The following is a 21,727-nucleotide window of genomic DNA, read 5'->3' as shown; positions in this document are numbered from 1 at the left end:
GAGCAATGGGGTGCATGTATCTTTTCGAATTAATGGTTTTCTCCAGATATATGCCCAGGAGTGGGATTGCAGGATCATATGGTAGCTCTATTTTTAGTTTTTTTTTGTGTGTGGTACGCGGGCCTCTCACTGTTGTGGCCTCTCCCGTTGCGGAGCACAGGCTCCAGACGCGCAGGCTCAGCGACCATGGCTCATGGGCCTAGCCGCTCTGCGGCATGTGAGATTTTCCCGGACCAGGGCACGAATCTGTGTTCCCTGCATCGGCAGGCGGACTCTCAACCACTGCGCCACCAGGGAAGCCCCCTATTTTTAGTTTTTAAGGAACCTCCATACTGTTCTCCATAGGGGCTCTACCAATTTACATTCCCACCAGCAGTGTAGGAGGGTTCCTTTTTCTCCACACCCTCTCCAACACTGATTGTTTGTAGACTTTTTCATGATGGCCATTCTGACTGGTGTGAGGTGATACCTCATTGTAGTTTTGATTTGCATTTCTCTGATAATTTGTGGTGTTGAGCATCTTTTCTTGTGCCTTTTGGTCATCTATATGGCTTCTTTAGAGAAATGTCTATTTAGTTCTGTCCATTTTTTGATTGGGCTTTTGTTTTTTTGTTACTGAGTTGTATAAGCTGTTTATATATTTTGGAAATTAAGACCTTGTAGGTCACATTATTTGCAGATATTTTCTCCCAGCCCATAGGTTGTCTTTTTGTTTTGCTTATGGTTTCCTTTGCTGTGAAAAAGCTTATAAGTTTGATTAGGTCCCATTTGTTTATTTTTGCTTTTATTCCTATTGCTTTGGGAGACTGACCTAAGAAAACATTGCTACGATTTATGACAGAGAATGTTTTGCCTATGTTCTCTTCTAGGAGTTTTATGGTGTCCTGTTTTATATTTTAATAGTCTTTAAGCTATTTTGAGTTTATTTTTGTGTATGGTGTGAGAGAGTGTTCTGACTGCATTGACTTACATGTGGCTGTCCAGCTTTCCCAACACCACTTACAGAAAAGACCGTGTCTTCTCTGTTGTATATTCTTGCCTCCTTTGTCAAAGATTAATTGAGCATAGATATGTGGGTTTATTTCTGGGCTGTCTATTCTGTTCCATTGATCCATATGTCTGTTTTTGTGCCTGTACCACAGTGTTTTGATTACTATAGCTTTGTAGTATTGTCTGAAGTCTGGGAGGGTTATGCCTCCAGCTTTGTTCTTTTTCCTCGGGATTGCTTTGGATATTCTGAGTCTTTTATGTATGGTTTCATAAAAATTTTAGGATTATTCTGGTTCTGTGAAAAATGTCATGGGTAATTTGATAGGGATCACATTAAATCTGTAGATTGCTTTGGGTAGTGTGGCCATTTTAACAATATTAATTCTTCCAATCCAAGAGCATGGGATATCTTTCCATTTCTTTAAATCATCTTCAGTTTCCTTTATCAATGTTTTATAGTTCTCAGCGTATAACTCTTTTATCTCCTTAGTCAGGTTTACTCCTAAGTGTTTTATTGTTTTTGATGCAATTTTAAAAGGGATTTTTTTCCCCTTTCTGATACTTCATTGTTAGTGTAAAGAAATGCAACGGATTTCTGTATGTTAATGTTGTATCCTGCTACTTTGTTGAATATAGATGCAAAAATTTGAATTTGTTTATCAGTTCTAGTAGTTTCTGTGTGGAGTCTTGTGTGGGTTTCCTATATATAATATCGTGTCAACTACATATAATGACAATTTTCCTCTTTGCTTCCAATTTGGATACCTTTTATTTCTTCTTCTTCTCTGATTGCTATGGCTAGGACTTCCGATACTGTTGCTGAATAGAAGTGGTGAGAGTGGGCATCCTTGTCTTCTTCCAGATTTTAGCAGGAAGGCTTTTAACTTTTCACTTTTGAGTATTACATTGGCTGTAGGTTTGTCAAAGCTTTTATTATGTTGAGATATGTTCCCTCTATACCAACTTTGGTAAGAGTTTATCATGAAGAGATGCTGAATTTTATCAGAAGCCTTTTCTGCATCTATTGAGATGATCATGTGGTTTTTGTCATTTCTTTTGTTGATGTGTTGTATCACATGGATTGCTTTGCGTTTGTTGAACCATCCTCGTGACCCTGTGATGAATCCAACTTGATCATGGTGTATGATCTTTTTTGTGTCGTTGGATTTGGTTTGCTAAAGTTTTTTTTTGAGAATTGTTGCATCTATATTCATCAAAGATATCGGCCTGTAATTTTCTTTTTTGGTATTACATGCATTCTTAATATCCATTGACATTACTTAATTTTAAATACACTCGTGAATTTTGCTTTTTGAAGGAATTCCACTGTGAATTCTTTGTAACAGAAATGATCTTTTTATTACAAATTATTTATTCCTGATTTTTTGAAATCCTCTTTTTTTTTTTTTTTTGCGGTACGCAGGCCTCTCACCGTTGTGGCCTCTCGCATTGTGGAGCACAGGCTCCGGACGTGCAGGCTCAGCGGCCATGGCTCACGGGCCCAGCCGCTCTGTGGCATGTGGGATCTTCCTGGACTGGGGCACAAACCCGTGTCCCCCGCATCAGCAGGCGGACTCTCAACCACTGCGCCACCAGGGAAGCCCTGAAATCCTCATTTTTGTATGTAGTTTATTTAAAACAAATTCGTCATACTTAAAACAAATTCGTCACATGAACTAAAATGTTATACCTCCATGTGGTCACTTTATTTTACTGATAGTCTTGGTTTCTTTGATTATCTACAGTTAGCTACTTTATGATCAACCAAATATGTTAGCATACTATTATCAACAGTTAGCTAAACAGTATTTATTTAGTAAAGATGATGCACAATGTACGCTGGATATATTTTTGTTTAATTGAGTAATTAAGATTTGTATACTTCAGGGAATTCCCTGGCGGTCCAGTGGTTAAGGACTCGACACTTTTACTGCCAGGGCCCAGGTTTGATCCCTGGTCAGGGAACTAAGATCCTGCAAGCTGCATGGCATGACAAAATAACTTAAAAAATAAAAGATCTGTACATTTCATTTGGACCGAGCATAAGCTTGTCTTCCTCTATATTCAGTATCTCTTGTTTTTTTCCCATAGAGGCAATTCAGTCAGGTATCTCAAAACAGCTAAACCAAAGCAGGAGTACATTATTTCATTTTGGAACAGGTAGTTGTTAAAAATCAACAGTATGCTACTTCTGTTGTTGGGGCGGGGGGGTGAGGGGGCGGGAGCTGGGCTTTTGAACAAAAGCTGTTACATAAATCACTTATAGTTTATTTATACATTTTAGACCATGGACATACTGTTTGGTTTTTTTTAACATCACAGGTTGTCTTGCACCTCTTTGTTGGACTTAGAGGCAGTAAGTTCCCTAAACTTAACTGTTTTACATGTTAATTTAAATTAGAGTCTGGTAATAAAAGCACACCAGGGCCTATGAATGCCGAGGAGGCAACAAAAATTTTGGCAGAGAAACGACGCCTTGCTCGTGAACAAAAGGAAAAAGAGGAAGAAAGACTACAAAAAGAGATGGAACAAAGGTTGGCACAAAATCATCCTTTCTATATTGTAAATCTTGGCTGGGGCCTGAATTCTGGAAGTCAGACTTTATCCTCAAGTTAGATGTATTATAAGTTCTCAAATAGTAAACTGACTTTTTCTCCAGTGTGAATCAGAAATGACTCGTCGCCTTTTAAACAAATGTGGGGAGCGTTTCAAGCAGACAGGACGCTGGTGTGTAGATGACTGTATGGTCCTTTTTAGTCTCTATGTGTCATGTGCCGTCAGGTGTGCTGTAAAGATGCATAGAGACCTGAACTCATGTCAGGGGCCTGGATCTCAGTGGGAGCACCTGAGTGATCACATAAGGCTCGTTCTGTTGCCATTCACTGGCATCAGCCCCTTTCTTTATTTCAAAAGTCCTTTATAACTTTAGAATTTGTAAACCTGTTTAAGAATAAGTTGCATACGTCATGACCTTTTCCTACTAAATACTTCCGTATATACTTCTAAGAACAAAATCATTCTCTGACATAACCAGAGTATAATAACTAATATCAGGAAATTTATTATTTTATTTTCTAATTCAGAGTCAGCAGTTCAATTTACCATTTGTCCCAGTGACAGTTTTGTTTTAGTTCAGAATTCAATCCTTAGACGGTTCATAAAAAATAATATATACACACACATAGAGTTAGTAACTGGTAAAGCAACTTTGCTTGAAACTTTTTTGTAAGTTTGAAAATAAAAAGTTACCAAAAAAGAAAAAATCTGTAAACCTGGAAAGGATACTTCTTGTGTTTTACTGGGTTTCCAGTGACTTGTGGGCTGCCATTGTCATGTACAGTTGTGTGCATTCTACCTCAATCTAAAGGTTTCTTGATCTTCGATCTCAAGGCCCATTTGATTTGGGGCCTTCTGATGTAAACCTCTGTCCACTGCCTGCAAAGAATAACTACAGTCCTGACTTTGTTTTTAAGTATTAAGTGTTTTTGAATCACAGTCACATGCTTTCCATGTACCTTATATGGGTTTGGGAGAAAGGAGGAGGAGACATTATGAATAGAAAAAACACCCCTATAACTTGAAGAATATTATTCATTGCTTCATGTAAAACAGAGGTAGTTTAACATTTTAAAAGCCCTGAATACCAGTCATTGTAGACTGGGCTTTTCTCCTCTGAGCACCACCAGACCCTCCTCTAAATTCGTCTCTCACACCCCCATGTGAGACTGGGTGTGAGCATACGTCTAAAACAGTTAAGAAGGAGTGATTTTATGGCACGCGCATTTGTGTTTTAAGACGCAAAGTAGCCCACTACTTGATAGAAATCTTTTTCTACTCCCAAGGGCTAGCTTCCCCCATTTAAAAAAGGTGAAATTATGCAAATCCTGTGTAGTAACAACACAGAAAAAGTGGTGAATCTGGTGTAAATAGAAATTGTATTACTATACACAAGCAGCTTTCCTATAAAAATGCACATAATAAGAGTTATTTAAGTATTCTGTGTCATCAGGAAAATGAAAGACATAGCAAAGAAAGCAGATGAAGGCCAACAAGAGGAGTTCTCAAAATTTGGAGATGGGCAACCACCAAAGGAGATAAAGAAGGAAGGAAGTCAAGAACAACAAGACCAAAGAGTGGAACTCCAGGTTTGCCGGCTCCCTACTTGATCAAGGGATGAGAACCAGATTCTAAAATTCAGTAGAAACCCAAAGCAAAAGTCTGTTTCTCCAAGACAGAAAACAAGCAGATGCTGCATGCTCTGGTTGCACTCACATCACAGCCTCGCTGTTACCAGTGTCTCTGTGAGTTGTTCTCAGCCACCCTTGGCCGAATCCCAGAATGTTTTACAAAAGCAGAAAGCAGCAAATTACAGATGAGCAGTCCTTTAGTTCGTCTCCATAAATAATATTACAGCTTGGTTTCGGGAAATCCAGATCGCTCAGAGATTAAACGTCCTGTGTGAGTTTTCCCAGCCCTGCATTCTGTGGTGACACTTAACACCTGTGCCACAACAGATAAGATACAAGTTATGATGCCTCATCAGATTCACTGATGAGAATGTCACCCATGTAAATTTAAACCCCCAAACTGAGCTCAGACCATACTCAGTTTAAATTATTGTTGTAGCCTAATTTATATTCCAGTTTTAGTGTATCATTTATCAAAATCAATTAATAAATGTTACATAAATGATTGTAATGCATTTGCATTCCTCGAGAAAGTACCTTTAGGAATCCTCTTGCTGCTTTTGAGAAGTGTAAGACTTGGCTTCTGATGCCTGTGTCAGTGGAAGACTACACAATCACATACATACTTGAAACAGTCGTGGTCTGACAACCCTGAGCTCCTGAAGGGGATTAGCATGGCTTGTAAATCCTTGTGATAATAGGCTAGTTCTTGTGTATTTTTGCTAATGGTTTGAAAACTGATGATCCATGAATGTTATATATGTGGGTACTCTCAATCAAAAGGTTACATTCTTTTATTCTGGATAACATCTTACTGTTTCACTGATGTCATTCAGATATATTGAGATTAAATGATTTTTTTGTACAAATTTTCTAGAAAAGCGATGCCAAAATAAAAGCTCAGGAGGAGGCTGACAAACGCAAGAAGGAGCACGAGAGAATTATGTTACAGAATTTGCAGGAGAGATTAGAAAGAAAAAAGGTACTCCTTCTCTCTGTTTGGGGGGTTTGATTCTTTGTTTAAAACAATGTTGGGCACGTGATATCAAAACATGTTTTAGAAAATGACAAGTAAGTGATATGCTACCCTTGGTTGTTTTCCCTCTGTGCTCTCTTATCCAAGGATCTGACCCCTTCTCCCTACAATGATCTCCTCTTACTGATCATACGTCTCCCTCGTGGACCACTGATGACCATTACAGGGATATCTCTGTACAGCAAATCTCTGGGAACAAAGCTCCTTTGAACACAGTCACTCAGGTCATGGTAGGGGTTGGTGGAAGTTAGAGTTGTTTCTAAACGGGGCTGGAAATTTCAGCAACTGAGTGGGAAGAAGCAGAAGGTGGAGGCTTCCCTGAGAAGCCAAGGCGCAGGCTGTTTGTAAGGTAGGACCTCACTTTGTGCAACCCACGTGGCTTGTCTGGGAGCAGGGAAGGCTCTGGACCAAGCAAGGTACTTCATGGCATCTCTGTCAGGAGATCAGTCACCCTGAGGAGGCCAGAGAGCTGTAGCTCTCCTCACCTTCAAGAAAGAAGGGAACTCTTATCCCTCCTGCGTGTGCCCCTTCTAGTAACAAAACCTCTGACGGGTTTGCATTGTTGGGGTGCATTCTTTTCATTAACTCGGCTTCACTCGTGGTCTGTTGAGACTATAAATCGTGTTCACAAGTTCTAATTGGTTTGCAATAATATGTGCTTAGTCTACGTAATACACTTCCATGCCGGCAAAATCAGGAGTGAGAAGCCATTTGGATTTCTGTGTTAGGATAACAAGTACGCCCATCACTGCTCAGGGTGTTTTCTAGATGATCATGAAACTGGGCTTGAAGGAAGGCACCCAGGTGCCGGCCCAGGGTCTTGCGTCGGTTATATCTGTGGCGTTGGAGCGGTCACTGATATATATTGTCCGCTTCTGGAACATGGAAATAATCAACTTCTTCAGGACCAGTGTTTTGTTTTTAATCTGTTTTCATGTTTGAATTTTTATTTTCCTTTAAATAGAGAATTGAGGAAATTATGAAGCGGACAAGAAGGCCAGATTCAAATACCTCAAAGGTAGTCTGTGTGCTCCTGCCAGCAGTGCATACGAATTCCTGTTGCTTCACATTCTTCCCGACTTTTTCATTTTTGCCCATCTCTGGTGGTAATGAAATAACATATCACATTGGCATTTCCCTGATTATTAAAAAGGTTGAGCATGTTTTCATACCTTTAGTTAGCTTTCATGTTTTTTCTTGTGTGGAACGCTTGTTTAGGTCTTTTGCCCAAAACTTTCTGGCTGACTTGTCTATTCCTACTCATTGGTAGTTCTTTAAATGTTCTAGAAACTTCTCCTTTCTTGTATGTGTTGCAGATATCTTCTCCCAGTTTGTGGCTTGTCTTCTTGCTGTCTGCTGCTACATAGAAGTTCTTGATTTTCACATCGCTGAATTTATCAATATTTTTGGATGACTAATGGAGTCGGGTGCCTTATTGGCCATTTGGAGATTCACTTTGGTGAAGTGCCTTTTCAAGTCCTTTGCCCCTGTTTCCATTCGGTCACCTGCCTTTTTCCTATTGATCTGTAGGAGATTTTACCTGCTCTACTTCTGAGCCCTTTGGACATCTGTATTGCAGTTATTAGCCCTTGTGCAGTAGTTTGCCTCACACTCTCATAATGTCTTTTGAGAAACAGAAGCTTATTTTAATGAACTGAAATTTAGCAGTTTCTTTCCTTTATGGTTAGTGCTTTCAGGGTATGTCTCATAAGTATTTGTTTACCACCACCCTTCCCTCCCTGGCCCCAGTGTCCTGTCTTTTGATGGTTTGCGTGCATCTAAGGTCTTTTGCCCCCAGATTCTGTGTTCTTTACCCTCTGAGCTACAAAACTCATATTTTGCCTATTTACAGTTGCCCAGTTGTGGTCACTCATACCATGAAAATTTAGAATAGAAATGTCATTCCTGAAAAGTGCTGGGAGTTGCCATCTCAAGGATCATTTAGCCCATTGGCCTGAGATGCCCTGCCTCAAGCAGCAGCCAGGAACTTTTTTAGCCAGGGCCCCACCTTGGCAGATCCCCCGTGCCAGCCCAAAGCTGTTGCCCCTTGGCTCCCACTCAGGGAAGTCTTTCATTCTTGAGTGGCTTTCCCGAGCTGCAAGACACGGGCCACCTGTCCTGTCCTCTGTAGATTCTGTGGGCCAAAGAGGTTAGATTTTTTTTTTTTACCTTTTAACTGAAATGACAAAAATTAGCCATCAATCCAGGTGTGAAATCTGTCTTTTTAAATTAATTAATTAATTAATTTTTATTTTTGGCTGCATTAGGTCTTTGTTGCTGCACGCGGGCTCTAGTTGCAGCAAGCGGGGGCTACTCTTCGTTGCAGTGCGCAGGCTTCTCATTGCAGTGGCTCCAGGCGCACAGGTTTCAGTAGTTGTGTCTCACGGGCTCTAGAGCGCAGGCTCAGGAGTTGTGGCGCACAGGCTTACTTGCTCCGCGGCATGTGGGATCTTCCCGGGCCAGGGCTTGAACCCATGTCCCCTGCATTGGCAGGTGGATTCTTAACCACTGCGCCACCAGGGAAGTCCTGAAACCTGTCTTCTTTGAAATAACTAAGTCAGGATGACTGAATATTAGATGTAATCATGACTTTCATTTTTCATGGTAGGCTACAGAAACATTCAGCAATGATGCATATGAGGAGGACGAGGCAGACGATGAGGACGAGTCAGAAAGTGACAGTGATTCCTTTGATGACATGCATCCATCAGGTTTGCTTGCCTTCTGAGTTCTGTTAGTCAGTATTTAGAAGCTGGACTGTCTAGGCTCATCCAGAGGTTTCTCCACTTCTGAGCTGTGTGGATTTGAGCAAGTTACTCAACCTCTCTGTGTTCAGTTTTCCCGTCTGAAAAAGGAGAAGCTAATGTTGTTCTCTCCCTAGGGTGGGCATGAGATTGCAGTGAGATCGTGTAGTGCTAACAGTGCCTGACACATAGCAAACTCTCAATAAATATTAGCTGCTGCTACAGCTGTTACTGTGTTTCAGGTTGTGCCGAGAGACTGTAAACGGCAGCTCTCTCTCAGCTCAGTGTGAGGCTTACTAGCATCTCGCAGTTCAGGGCCTTGTGGCGCATTTATGACTGACCATAGGTAGAATGCCACTCCCCGCCTCACTGAGAGAAAATGAGAATCGTGTCGTGATATGAGCGCCCCTAAGGTGTCGTGTTGAGTCTCGCTCATTCCCTGGTGAATAGGAACCACTTAATGGCCACAGTAATGGCATTTGAGAAAACACGATTTGTTCACCCTTTATGGCGTAGCGGGTATCGAACACACAAGTCGGGCGCTCTGCTAGCTACTGGGGCCTCGAGGAACCACAGCCAGTGGGGAGCTAGACATGAACAGACCGTGGTGCTGCCACAAGCTGGTCACACTTAAAAGAAGTTTGGCCAGAATGCCACGAGAACGGAGCAGTAGGGGCAGCTGAGCTGTAGGCTCCACCTTAGGGCGTTGGAAAAGCTTGAGGTCAGAGGTGAGACTAAAATAAGAGGGTCATCAGGAGGAGGGGCGAGAAGCGCGGTGCCATCCTGCCCTCTGGCCGTCATTCTTTGCTGGCAAAGGGGAGAGGGCAAGTTCCTTAAAGGTGGCGCTTTGTGCTTTGAGGGCTGGCTGGGCTTGTGCCCTGGGCAGTAGTCCAGGCCATGGCTCCAGGAAGCGCCGCCATGAGACGGCTCCTGCCTTCAGGCAGGCTCCCTCCCGAGCCGGCAGGCACCTTGCTTATCTTGTTGTTGAAACTCCAGTTTTAATCTTCTTGCTCTTTTTTTTCTCTAGCTTTTATAAATGGCACAGAGTCATCCACAAAACCAAAAACACATTTTAAAAATGTGAAGAACACTCGCAAGCTGGTGTTTTTAGATGAGACTTGTAGCTACATCCGTAAAGAGACAAAAACACTTCTAAATTGTGACATGAAAACCTTCAGACAAAAAAGAGTGAAAGACCCTTTGAATCAGACAAAGAGTGCCAGGTGAGTCCCTAGGTGAGTTCATCGGAATACACTTGGAAGGGTTATGATTGGCATTCTCAGAATGATGCATGAGATGATTGACTGAGCTCTTAGTTTATACCAAACACTGTGTCAAGCACTCGACTCATAGAAACAAACTAATCCCCACAGCAGCCTTGCTTAGTGAGGATGAGCGTCCCTACTTTTACAGGCGAGGAAGCTCAGGCGAGCAGAGATTATCGGCCTTATTTGCCCAGCATCCCACCATTCAAGGGCAGAGCCCAAATTCAAGCCCAGATACACCTGACTCCAGACCGTGCCTTTATTCATGCTGGTTAGTGTTGTCTCATACAGTCCGGGAGGGGACATTGATAGAGTGACTGCAGTATACCAGGCGTTTCAACTATCTTAATTCTCATTGCGACTCTGAGTTTGATACTAAAGTCCTCACTGTACATATGGGAAACTGAGGGTCAGAGGTTAGGTCAGAAGAACAGGGCCAGATTCCTGGAAAGGAGGGCTCCTTGGGCGATGGCCTGAAAAGACATTAACCTGCAAGGCCTGTGGAAACAATGTGCTAAGAGACTCAGTGATGGCGTGGAAAGAGCAGTGGAGCTGGTAAACCCACATGAGTCCTCACTCTGCCTTACTGGCCGTGTCCTGGATCTGCTCGCAGTAGGGACAGCGTCCCTAGAGCCCTGCATGCGCAGCTGCTTCTGGTCCCCTCAGCGTTCCCATGGAGCCCTAGGACCTGGGAGGACACAATTTGGAAACCAGTGTGTTCTGTGATCTCCAGGGTCCCTTCCATCCGGCCTTCCCATTCTGTGATTCTGAAAGTTTATTTATGTCCAAGGCATTTCTTAGAATTAAATAATAAAGCTTCTTTCAGGCAAAGCCTTGGTTTGGGGATAATCCGGATTATAACCAAAGTATCTCTTTCCAGATCCTTCACCAAAAGAACAGCCAACCGAGCAGCCAAAACCGGAAAGGCAGAAACCAGCAACACCGTGGGACCTTCCAGGAGCTTACATTCAGAGGTACAGGATTGGGTCTGTGACAAGATTATCGACCTCACAAGCGAGGTAGAACCACCCAGGTCCAGTATCCCTCCTGATAGCCGAAAACACCATCTGAAAGGTCCCATGACATCCTGCCTAAGTCACCAGCCGGCTATAGACAACAAGAAAACAAGCAAATCTGTTTCCGCTCTACCGGGTAAGGCCTCATCCCATCTTCACTTCATTTGAAAGGTAGTTGACCTTGAACCCTCCTGTGTTTCCAGCTGTTCCAGGGTTGTCTTGGTGAGGGAGAAGACAGTGGTTGGTCTAAAACTAGGTTGATGTAGAAGAGCCCTGCATTAAGTTAGTTTTGAGAGGGTAAATGACTTGATTCTAATTTTTATGGCCTGCATTTCCTGCCAGATATACAAAGTGGGGTTCATTTCAAACCCCAGACCCCTCAGGTTCCTCTGCGCTCCTGCTCCACTGGCTGCTCTACAGCACACACATCATCATTCAGGGCAGAGGGTTAGTGAGTTTTTTGGAATTAGTCTCTCAACTTGTGTTTCCAAAACCAAAACTTCTTTCCTTGAGAAGCTCTCTTTGAAATTGAGAGGAGCTTGGGCCCATTTGGGGGTTGGGGAACGTTTATAAGAGCACCAGTGTGTCAGCAACTCGAGGGGCGCTACTTGAGGGTTCCAGGCGCACCTCAGAGCGGAGCCAGGGCCCACTTGGTGTGGAACCAGCATTTTCTCTACTAACCTTCTTTCTTTTCTTTCTCCCTCTGGTCAGATATGTAAACCTCATCCAGCCTGGAAGAGAAGCCATTCTCCACTCTGGATTTTGACCTCCAGGCACACCTCTCAAAATTTCTCCACCTCCTACTTGAACCTGGCAAAGAAAATGACTCTCAAAAAAAAACAAAAACAAAAACGGGAAACATCAAAACGTCATCTTAACATATCAGAAGATGCTCATATCATCTTGACTCTTGCCCACAAGCAAGGGTTCTGAGTAAAGAGTCGTTTTGTTTTCCTGTAAAAATCTTCATGTCTCTCGTTCTTGTGTTTTCCTGCCAACACGTTTGAGTGTGTATCAAGGGTGTCTTTATAAAATGCTAACTCTTGAGTTTCTAAGAGAATCTCTACCAGAGGAATAGTTTTTTCTCAGTATATATTTGAAATCTTAATCATGTTTACTCCATTTAACAATTAATTTACCAATAAAAACTCACCTTTGATCTTGTAGAGAACGTGACGGCTTATTTGAGGGCCTCGAGGTTCCTCACAAGAGCTTTGTTTGGATTGTTCTTAACGTACAAATACAGAAGGTTGCAAAATATGAAATCACATTTTACCGCTATGTACGTATATTTCTAACTCTGCCATAGTCTGCCGGCCCCATACACAGGCACTGATACCCCCAAATACTGGGAGCCCTAGAAGGCGTGATCTTTAGCATCTTGTCAGTGTTTCATTTTGAAGTACATACTGCGGTTCGTCTATAAAAACATGTTATTGTGTACATAAGGCAGTATTTGGCTGTTGTCTGATGGGGTATGTTTAACTCCTCTAAATGTTTACTGTGTATAATCTTCTTCTGCTTGTGCTCTCCAGGCCTGCCCTTCAGTATACACTCAGGCTTGAGATGTGGAATCAAAATTTGCTTGCCTTTCTCTAGCGGCTGGCTGCGAGTGAGTAGTGTTATTCTTCGGTCCCCTTGATAGGCACAGAGACATACACGGTGTACACGCACACATGTGTACACGCACACACGTGTGTACAGGATATATGTTTCCTGAAATCCATTGAATCCTGCTTAAACCATTGACTAAACTTGAATTCAAATTAGTGGTCCTAATGCTAATGAGTTTTCTGGTGAATCACAAATAGTTTGAAGCAGGCCTGTGTTCTTTGTAGCCACCAGTCTTCAATTAGTAAAAGGAAGTAGTTATTCTTTCTGATTCCCTAGTTCTTTGCTATTCAGAGTACTCTATCTTTGTTATAGAATAGAGCTTGGTGCCTTAGATTTAAAAACTTTTTATACCCTAGCTCTTTTATACAAAAGGCAGAGACAGTCATCTTAACAGATGTGATTCTGATATTTTTCTGTACAGATTTCACGTGTCGAAACACTGTTACGCCTTCATATAAATGTGTGTGTTCTATGCAATAAACTTTGCAGGTAAAGCAAGTTTTCTTCTTATTTTAATAATAAAAAATGTACTGGTGGTGGTATAAAGGTGACACCAGTTGTTAACCAAGCTATGAACACAGGCAACCGGTATGTTCGATAAGTAATCAGATCCTCTGATGCCCGTCTGCAGTCACTTGGTGATTTGGTGGCGTTCCACCGTGGGACATTAAGATGTGAATTTTGAACTCTGGTCTTCTTCCTGCTCCCATTTCAGTGCTTGTTAACTCTTCCCTGTGACGGCTGTGACTTGAGGCCAGTGATTATAAAGTATCTTTCTTTCTGCTGTGGTAAAATTCACGTAAGTGGCATTTAGTACATTTACAATGTACAACCATCACCGCTATCTAGTTCCAGAATGTTCTCATTATCCTAAAAAGAAATCCAGTACCCTTTAAGCAGTCACTCCCCGTTCCCTCTCCCACAGCCCTTTTTTTTTTTTATAAATTTATTTATTTATTATTTTTGGCTGCGTTGGGTCTTCGTTGCTGTGTGCGGGCTTTCTCTAGTTGCAGCGAGCGGGGGCTACTCTTTGTTGTGGTGCACGGGCTTCTCATTGCGGTGGATTCTCTTGTTGCGGAGCACGGGCTCCAGGCGCGCGGGCTTCAGGAGTTGTGGCTCGCGGGCTCTAAAGAGCAGGCTCAGTAGTTGTGGGGCACGGGCTTAGTTGCTCTGCGGCATGTGGGATCTTCCCGGACCAGGGCTCAAACCCTTGTCCCCTGCATTGGCAGGCGGATTCCCAACCACTAGCGCCACCGGGACAGCCACAGCCCTTTTAAACATCACATTTGGTGCTGGCTGCGCATGAGGCAAACACATTTGCTTTTGAAAGTCCGAGCGTGCACTCGGGCAGTAATTGTGCTCTGTTAACATGCGCATCCCTTCATGACATCACTGTTACGGTGTGTGGCCAAACCAGTGTTTTGATCTGCCCGTACATGTTTAGTTTCTAATCTGGAAACATGTTCCACTGCACTAGGTTTTGTGTTTGATAAGGTGAGGTCCTTGTTTATCCCCGATCTTTGGCACCTGGTGCTTTGAGAACAGTGGCAGCCATTCCCCACTTGGCATTCAGTACCGGGCCATCCACTGGGGCTGTTGAACCAGGACGTTCCCTGGTGCGCAGACAACCTGAAGTACGGTCAGAGCACCCTGCTGACAGCCCTGAGGTGATGGACGCTGACCCGGCCTCCGTACTTGCCGTAGGCTGAGGGCAGGCCCCTGGCTTCTCCCGGTGGATTCTGCAGATGATAGCGCATTTCCCACACCCGTGTCATCCGCGCCCCCCACTGCCCCCGTGTGCAGTGAAGCTCTTCAATAGCTCCAATCCCCGGCAACCAGAAAAACGCGGTGAGAACGCTAGAAAGGATGCTGGACAGGAGGTCTGAGGGCCCGAATTCCTGCCGAGGGGGCTGCAAGCCCTCCAAGCAACTGCGCCCGTCATGGCCCCTCTGAGCCGTTGCTGTCTGGTGAGCGGGTTGGGGGCCTGCGCTAGGATCTCGGAGGGCCCTCAGTTCTCAGGAGTCGCTAACTCACTGGCGAGAGCTAGAGGGTCGCAAGGTGGGCGTAGAACCGCAACAGCAGCTGGTGCCAAGACGCACAGCCCGGAGGCAGACTGCCCGGCCTGTCCTGTCAGGGCTCAGTCCGATCCCTGCACACCCTGCAGGCCTGGTCAGTCGAAGCAGGTCCCAGAAAGGCCGCCTTGCCCTCGGTCTCCCTCCCCACCAATCCAGTTCCAGTGTTTCCAGATGGGCTCGTCTCATAATTTCCCAAACAACTGTGTTGTAATAACCGTAGTTATGTTTACACATTCTATGTGCCAGGTACTTTATAGGTATCATTTTAAACCCTCACAACAACCCTGTAAGCTCCCTTGGGAAGCAGAGGGTCGCCATCCCAACTCCCTACCCCACACCTGCTTCCTTGGTGCCAGGCTCGCTCGCTCGCTCTCCCTCCCTCCCTCTCCTCTCTCCCTCTCTCACACACACACACACACACAGACACACATCTATTCCCCCTTCATAGAAATGCTCACGGTTTCCTACAGACAGGTTTTGACTCCTTAGCCCCAAAGGGGTTCTGTCCTTTGATTAGCCCGGGCGTGAGGCTCCTCAAAGACGAGGCCCTCTCCTCCTGCCTCAGCCTTTATCTGAAGTATCCTGGGGACCCTTCCACCTGAGGAGTCTGCAGCAGACACCCATGTCACTGGGCACCCAACGCCATCCTGAAACGACCACGTGGCGTGGACGGCTTGGGCACCCGAAGAAGAACCTGTGCCTCGTGGGTGTGGCTGTGATCTGCAAGCTACCTCCACCTCTGCCCACACCGTCCCCACGCCCCCCACCCCTGAGATACAGGGGCCCCAGTGAGCATCCTCCCAAATGAGCGGCAGCCTCGAGGGGGTGCCTTCCTCCGACGGTGGAGGAGCGGCAGTTGAAGGCACAGCGGTGTTCGCCACAGCTCAGGGCTCCGGGGCGGGGGCGGGGGGGGGGGGGCGGGGCACAGGGAAAGGGCAGCCAACAAAATAGGGACGGGATGACTTCTCGATGACAAACTTCAGCTGCAGTTCCCTTCCCGCCTCCAGCCCCCTGGCCAGAGGAAATCAGTGTGCTCTTATTTTAAGGGATATGAACATCCGGGAAATGTTATTTTGGGTCAGAACGGGGTTTTCTGTTACTGTTTTTAACTGGATCCAAGTGCTGTTACAGGTTGGTTTTATCTTGTAATTCGTGTTCAGTGCGCTCAACCGCACTGAACTGAGCACGTCCTCGAAGGAAGGAAAAGTTAGCTGTTCAGGTTTCTGGACCAGCAGTATCACCTCGGAACAATTGCACCGGACGGAATTAGAAGTCGGGAGGCAAGTTATTTATATGCTGCTTTATTTCTGAAAGGATACACTGAACTGTCAGATGATCATAGCTAATGACAAAATGTAGAAATGAGGCATCGGCTTCTCTAACCACTCCTACAAGAATGTTAATATGCACTGTCGTTACATGTGTACTCTTGATACCGTCTCATTATACTATGTAATATAACAATGTAGCTAGAATACAGTAAGTAGGTGATCCTGCATCTCCGGTAAGCGCTACGTGGAAATCCGGTTCTGCCCGCGGGGACAGTGGCCTCCGCACGCCCCCAGAGAGCCAGCTAAGCTCTTGAGGAACAGTCCTCAGAATCCCAAGAGAAGGGACTTGGCGGGCCTGCTTATTAACACACGGACACAGAGCAGACGAGTACTATGTTACAAGGGATTCCACTTGTCACTGTTGGGAAATGTCATATCCGTGCCAATGACAGTCCTAGCGCCTGCTCACCTGCCCCTCTCGAGTCTCACGGTTACTTCTGTAGGATGACTTTCAAAACTGCAGGAACGTCTGAGGGGGCTAAGATACTTCCATGCAAGTCTCCAAACCCAATAAGCTATGTTGCTATTAATTAAAACGAAAATATTGTTAATTAAAAAAAGATAAAGGACAGCTGGGTTAGTTTTGTTAAGCTTCCAGAAGTATTCGCTGTGATGACGTTCTTCTGAAACAGGCTTGTTTGTTTTCTCAGATTTGCCTACGCTTTCCAAGTCACCTGCACGTTCCGTGTTTGAAAGTAGGAACGCTCAGAAAACACGCCACACGGGGAAGTCAAACGTTAGTACAGGGGAAAAGGTCAGGTGAGAATTACAGCTAAATTCAAATGTTAATTTTCTGGAAGTCCGTGTTAGTCATTTGAAAGCACAAAAGAACAGAAGGAAGGTTTTGATGAGGAAGTTAAACCATGCATTTCGCTAAGTTCTTTCTGCTCACAGAACAGGGTGAGCAGCCGAGTTGGAGCAGCCGCTGCAACTCTGATGTGTCGTGTGACCGACACGGTGGGTCCCAGCTGAGCCACAAGAGGCATGTCAGTGGGGGGCTTTATCTCTTAGGCTTCTTGCTCACGTCACTAAGCAGCTACATGGTCAGCACTTTTCTGCTCTATGATAAACATGCAGAAGAGTCAATCTAGCTAAGTGTTCGTTTGCTAATTGCAGCTATGGAGAAACTGACTTTGCTGCAGGGTTGCTTTTTGCTAAATCCTAATAATGATCACTGTGTGCCCTTACTTGAGTAATAACTGTAAAATGGGAGGAAAGACAGAAGGAGCAACCCCGAAGAGGTGAAAGGCCACTCTCGCCCTATGGGTGGTGCCGGGCAGAGGGCGAGGACACGAGGAACAAGACTCAAATTCCATTTTACAGGACAGGAGCCCCTGTCACTTTACAGCTTTTTGGCACAGTCGGGGCAATACACTTGCTCCTGATGGAAAACAAAGCGCTTGTTGGCCAGATTCATGGAGCATTTTTTGCAGTGGAAGCAGTAGTCGTGCCAGGATTGTCCTTCATAGGCCACCACACTGGAGCCTTTACCAAACCCTGTGGAGGAAACAAAAGCAAACAAAAGCGACAGCTGAGTGGACACAGGTGGCAGCCAGGCCGCCGCCTTGCCCATTCACGGAGCCGACAAGCACGCGGGCAGCGTCCGCCCGGCGCCCGGCCCCCCACTCCACCGCGCACCGTCCCCCGCGCCGCCGGGACCTGAGAAGATGCCAGAGCTCAGTCGAGGGCCCCCTTGCTCTCCAGAACCCACATCCCCTGCCACCGCCATCGCCCTGTGACTGATGCGCACCGACCTCCCAGCACAACCAGTTTCTTTGATTTAGGTCAGGGCCATGGCATCAAAGTGGCCACCAGGAGGCAAACTTGGGCTGTTTGTGGGGTGTGCACTTACCGGGCCTCGAGGAGCTGCTAAGCTTCGATTTTTTCTATAAAGAACCACCACCCACGAGGGACAAGTCCTCTCTCCACCCGGATGCCTGCCCCGGAGGTTGGCGCTGGGAAACAGGGTGAGAGGCAAGCGTTTCCCGTGGCACACTGGGGGCTTCCTAGCTTTAGAGACTGGGTGGCTCACTCTTGACACAGTCCTTTTCCCTGAGGATGGCAAAAGTCTTCTCAAATGTACATTTCAAGGCTCCCCGGGAGATGGGAAAATTGGAGGCGGGGGAGAGGGCCCAGGGCACGTGGACCGCGGCCGCGAGATGAGGAATGAAGTGATTAGCTCGGCTGCTGATCGCAAAAAAAACTGCCCACTGGCACCTCTGAGCTAGCCTTCCGCTATGGGGTGTTCTCATCCCAGCTTCTCGCTCTCCGGCCTCCCCCACCTCCCCTCCCCCACCCCAGCCCACCCCGCTCCTCTCCCCCCACCCCTACCCCCCCGCCCCCAGCATCCCCGCGCAGTGCCTGCCCGTGGCCGTGGGTCTCAGGCTCGTGATCTCCGGCAGCAGCGTTAGTTAGTCGGCAGTCGTCAGAAGTGTTCTGTGTTGCAAAGGCTAACCTGGCCTGGGGGAGAATCCAAACTATTTGGGGGCCTTCGGGACCACAGTGGCAGGGGGAGAGGGCATTCTTTGGGGCCTTTGTGGATGAAACCGACGACGTAGGAAAATGAGAGATGGTTACCATGCGCAAAACCTAGCCTGGCAGACTTAGCAAGGACTCTTTAGCCTACCAGTGATGGGGTTCTTGCATCCAGCACACTTCTTGGCCACAAAGTTCTTGTAGCAATCCACGCAGTAATACTGGTCCTCCACAGCGGTGAAACGCTGCCCAGCCAGCTTCTTAGAGCAGGTAACACACACAAAGCACTCGGCATGCCAGGGCTGATCCTGGTAAGTGATTCCTCCAGATGTGATGGCCTAGACCAGGGAGTGTAGCACCGGATTCAGATTCAACAACCATTTTGTTGAGTGCCTACTACGTGCCAGGCACTGTGCTGGGCGCTCTGGTCTACAATATCTCATTGAATCGCCACAACGGCCATGGGAGGCAGGCGCTATTATTATCCCCCAGTTACAGATGAAGACACTGAGGTTCAGAGAAGGCAGGCCCCTGTGCGAGGTTACTACACAGCAACTGGGGGGAGGAGGCTTGAGGCCGGCCTCCAGGGCCGGTGTGCCCACGGACAGCCTGCCTTGGCCTGGGCGCGGCTTTCTACTACCACAGTCTCATCATCTGTAAAACGAGAATAATAATTCCTACGTCACAGGGCTGTCGTGAGGATGGAATGGGATAGTGTGTGTGCAAGTGCTCTGCAAACTGTCAAACGCCTCTAGAAGCAACGGTCAGCGCAGAACTCCCTTGACACGTACCTTGTTGCACTTCACGCAGTGCTTGGCAAACTTGGCCTCGTGGCAAGTCACGCAGTAGAAGTCCTCCCCTTTAGGGAAGAAGCTTCCCGTCCCGATGACTTGCTTGCAGTTGCTGCAGGTGAAGCAGTCTTTGTGCCAGACGGTGCCCTTGTACTCCACGTTCTGATCTCCTGCGGGGGGGAAGAGACGGGGTAGCCCCACTGACAGTGCTCTGCAGGGGGCTGCATCCGCTGGCGCCGTCCTGGGCCCTCCAGAGGGGAGGAAATGCAGGCCCTGCAGTTCTTGGCCTCACGCTTCCAGTCACCTACCCGCAGGGGCTTCTCTACCGCGTCCTCCTGTGGTCATGCCAACCCAGACTCTGTCAGCGAGGGGACCCCGGCTGTAGTGATTTAGGGTCAGATGCCTGAATCCCTGCCCCCCCACCCCCATGGCCTTTGTGGACTCCGAGATTCAACGGGGGACTACGTGACCCGGAATTACACCCTGAGGAAGAAGCATGCTTCGATCACTTACTATCCCAAGTGAGAAAGCGCTACATACTTTTCACTTCCTTCTCTTGCCACAGACAGTTCTCTCCAGTGTTCTTTAGTTGCCGTGTGTGCGTGTGTGCGAGCATATATGTGTACACATATATACGTGTATATATATGCGTGCATATATACGCTGAACTCCAGCCGCGGCTCCCAGCAGCACCAGCCCCATCACCGCAAGCAACCCCACGCCACGTCTGCCCCCAGGGCCTCCTCCCTGGCTGCCCCGGGGCTGAGTGCGGCCGGTACCTGCCACGATCGGCTTGAAGCAGCCCTTGCACTTGGGGGAGTCCTCCCGAGTGGTGCACTTGTTGCACAGGATCTTGTTGTCCTTGGCCACGAAGGTCTCATTGGCCAAGGAGCGGAGGCACTTGGCGCAGCGGAAGCAGGTGTCGTGCCAGTAGCGGTTCTTGTAGTGCACCTCCTGGGAACCAAGCAGGGGGCCGGACGCCGTGAGCGGGGCGTCCCGTCAAGACGACATGGTCCCTCACACCAGAGCCCGAGCGGAAGGGCCGGTGCCCCGTCCAGGTCCACCCTCAGCCCCGCCCGCCCCCACGGCCGCTACCTTGGAGTCGGCGCCGATGGGCTTGCGGCACTCCACGCACGTGTTGGCGCAGAACTTGTCGAAGCACTTGAGGCAGCAGTGGTGGCCGTCCTTCTGCACGTACTTCTTTCCCTGCAGGTTGTCCCTGCAGTAGTGGCAGTCGAATTTCTCAGCCATGGTGCCCACCTTGTAGCTGGAGGGACCTGCGGGGGACGAGCAGGTGGGACAAATGACCAACGGGAAGGCTGGAGCGTGGCCCGAGGGGCTCTGGGGAGGCCACCACGGGACCCAGGCGACAGGCGCTTCACCGTGACTCCTGCGACGAAAGCGCCCCGCGGTGAGTCCCTGGGGCCCTGGGAGAGAGAGTCCTGCTGGGCTGCCTCACAGAGGACACTGGGGGAGGGAGACAGGGGTTCTGGCGGGCACGGGGCCCCAAGTGGTGGGGTGAGTGAGGGCAGGGCTGGGACGGGGCAGGCAGGAGAGCGGAGGCCGAGCCTACACCAAAGGACAAGGACACAGACGGCTCTCTGGGCCGAGTCTGCAGGCGGGCAGCCCAGCTGGCAGGGAGGGAGGTGCCCAGGCCCTCACTAGAGACCCAACCAGGAACCCCCGCCTACAACTTTCTCAGCGGGGAGAGCATCCTCCGGACGCCCAGCTGTCCTCCTACCTGCAAAATGCAGTTCATCTGAACAGAAACTTACTGCTGACTCTGGACCACGCTAGGCACGTAAGCAATGCTTATTAATTTATTTTAAATGGCCGCTTTTAAGTCTGCCAGGGCACTTTTTAATCCCTGAAAAGATCCTAAAGAATTATTTCCCAGATAGTTTACTGACTTTTGAGGCCCAAGCGATCAGGCAAGAGAGGACTTATTTAAAAGGCACTCTCGACGCATACCAGCCAGTTTTGTGAACTACCTGTCACGGTGACGTTCGGTTTTGTGATGCGCCAAAATCAAATCCCCCTTTGTTTAAGCAACCAAGGGTCAATACAGTCAATGAACTATACGACTTAGGACATTTGCAATTTTCAGGTATAATTTGGGGGGAAATGGTTAGCCAAGAACCCCTTCCATTGCCTTCATATAACTACTCCCTCCCACCCCACCCCACCGCACTCCCGCCCCCGG

The 21,727-nt window shown here is 47.1% G+C and overlaps 2 protein-coding genes across 11 annotated transcripts in view; one reads left to right on the top strand and one right to left on the bottom strand.

The window, feature by feature from the left end:
* Positions 1–12,194, top strand: part of MAP7D3 (MAP7 domain containing 3) — a 35,669-nt gene extending 23,475 nt beyond the window's left edge. For both annotated transcript variants that reach the window (XM_032619294.1, XM_032619293.1), the window contains exons 11-18: positions 3,392–3,524; positions 5,000–5,135; positions 6,055–6,159; positions 7,178–7,231; positions 8,822–8,924; positions 9,985–10,180; positions 11,103–11,374; positions 11,950–12,194. In XM_032619294.1, coding sequence (XP_032475185.1) covers positions 3,392–3,524; positions 5,000–5,135; positions 6,055–6,159; positions 7,178–7,231; positions 8,822–8,924; positions 9,985–10,180; positions 11,103–11,374; positions 11,950–11,957 — 1,007 coding nt within the window. In that variant the 3' untranslated portion in view covers positions 11,958–12,194. The remainder of the gene's footprint in view (positions 1–3,391; positions 3,525–4,999; positions 5,136–6,054; positions 6,160–7,177; positions 7,232–8,821; positions 8,925–9,984; positions 10,181–11,102; positions 11,375–11,949) is intronic.
* A 4,018-nt stretch (positions 12,195–16,212) lies between these two features.
* The window catches only part of FHL1 (four and a half LIM domains 1), a 61,428-nt gene continuing 55,913 nt past the window's right edge, over positions 16,213–21,727 (bottom strand). For 4 of the 9 annotated variants that reach the window (XM_032619301.1, XM_032619302.1, XM_032619300.1 and 1 more), the window contains 5 exons: positions 20,620–20,801; positions 20,304–20,478; positions 19,525–19,694; positions 18,885–19,071; positions 16,213–17,755 (listed from right to left, as the gene is read on the bottom strand). In XM_032619301.1, the coding sequence (XP_032475192.1) occupies positions 17,601–17,755; positions 18,885–19,071; positions 19,525–19,694; positions 20,304–20,478; positions 20,620–20,775 (843 nt within the window). In that variant the 5' untranslated portion in view covers positions 20,776–20,801 and the 3' untranslated portion in view covers positions 16,213–17,600. Of the gene's footprint in view, positions 17,756–18,110; positions 18,311–18,884; positions 19,072–19,524; positions 19,695–20,303; positions 20,479–20,619; positions 20,802–21,727 lie in introns of all 9 variants that reach the window. The other 5 variants (XM_032619296.1, XM_032619299.1, XM_032619295.1 and 2 more) reach the window with 2 other exon arrangements.

The sequence above is a fragment of the Phocoena sinus genome, chromosome X (assembly GCF_008692025.1).
Source record: "Phocoena sinus isolate mPhoSin1 chromosome X, mPhoSin1.pri, whole genome shotgun sequence".
Classification (NCBI taxonomy): Eukaryota; Metazoa; Chordata; class Mammalia; order Artiodactyla; family Phocoenidae; genus Phocoena; species Phocoena sinus.
This window is presented reverse-complemented; position numbering and strand designations above follow the sequence as displayed.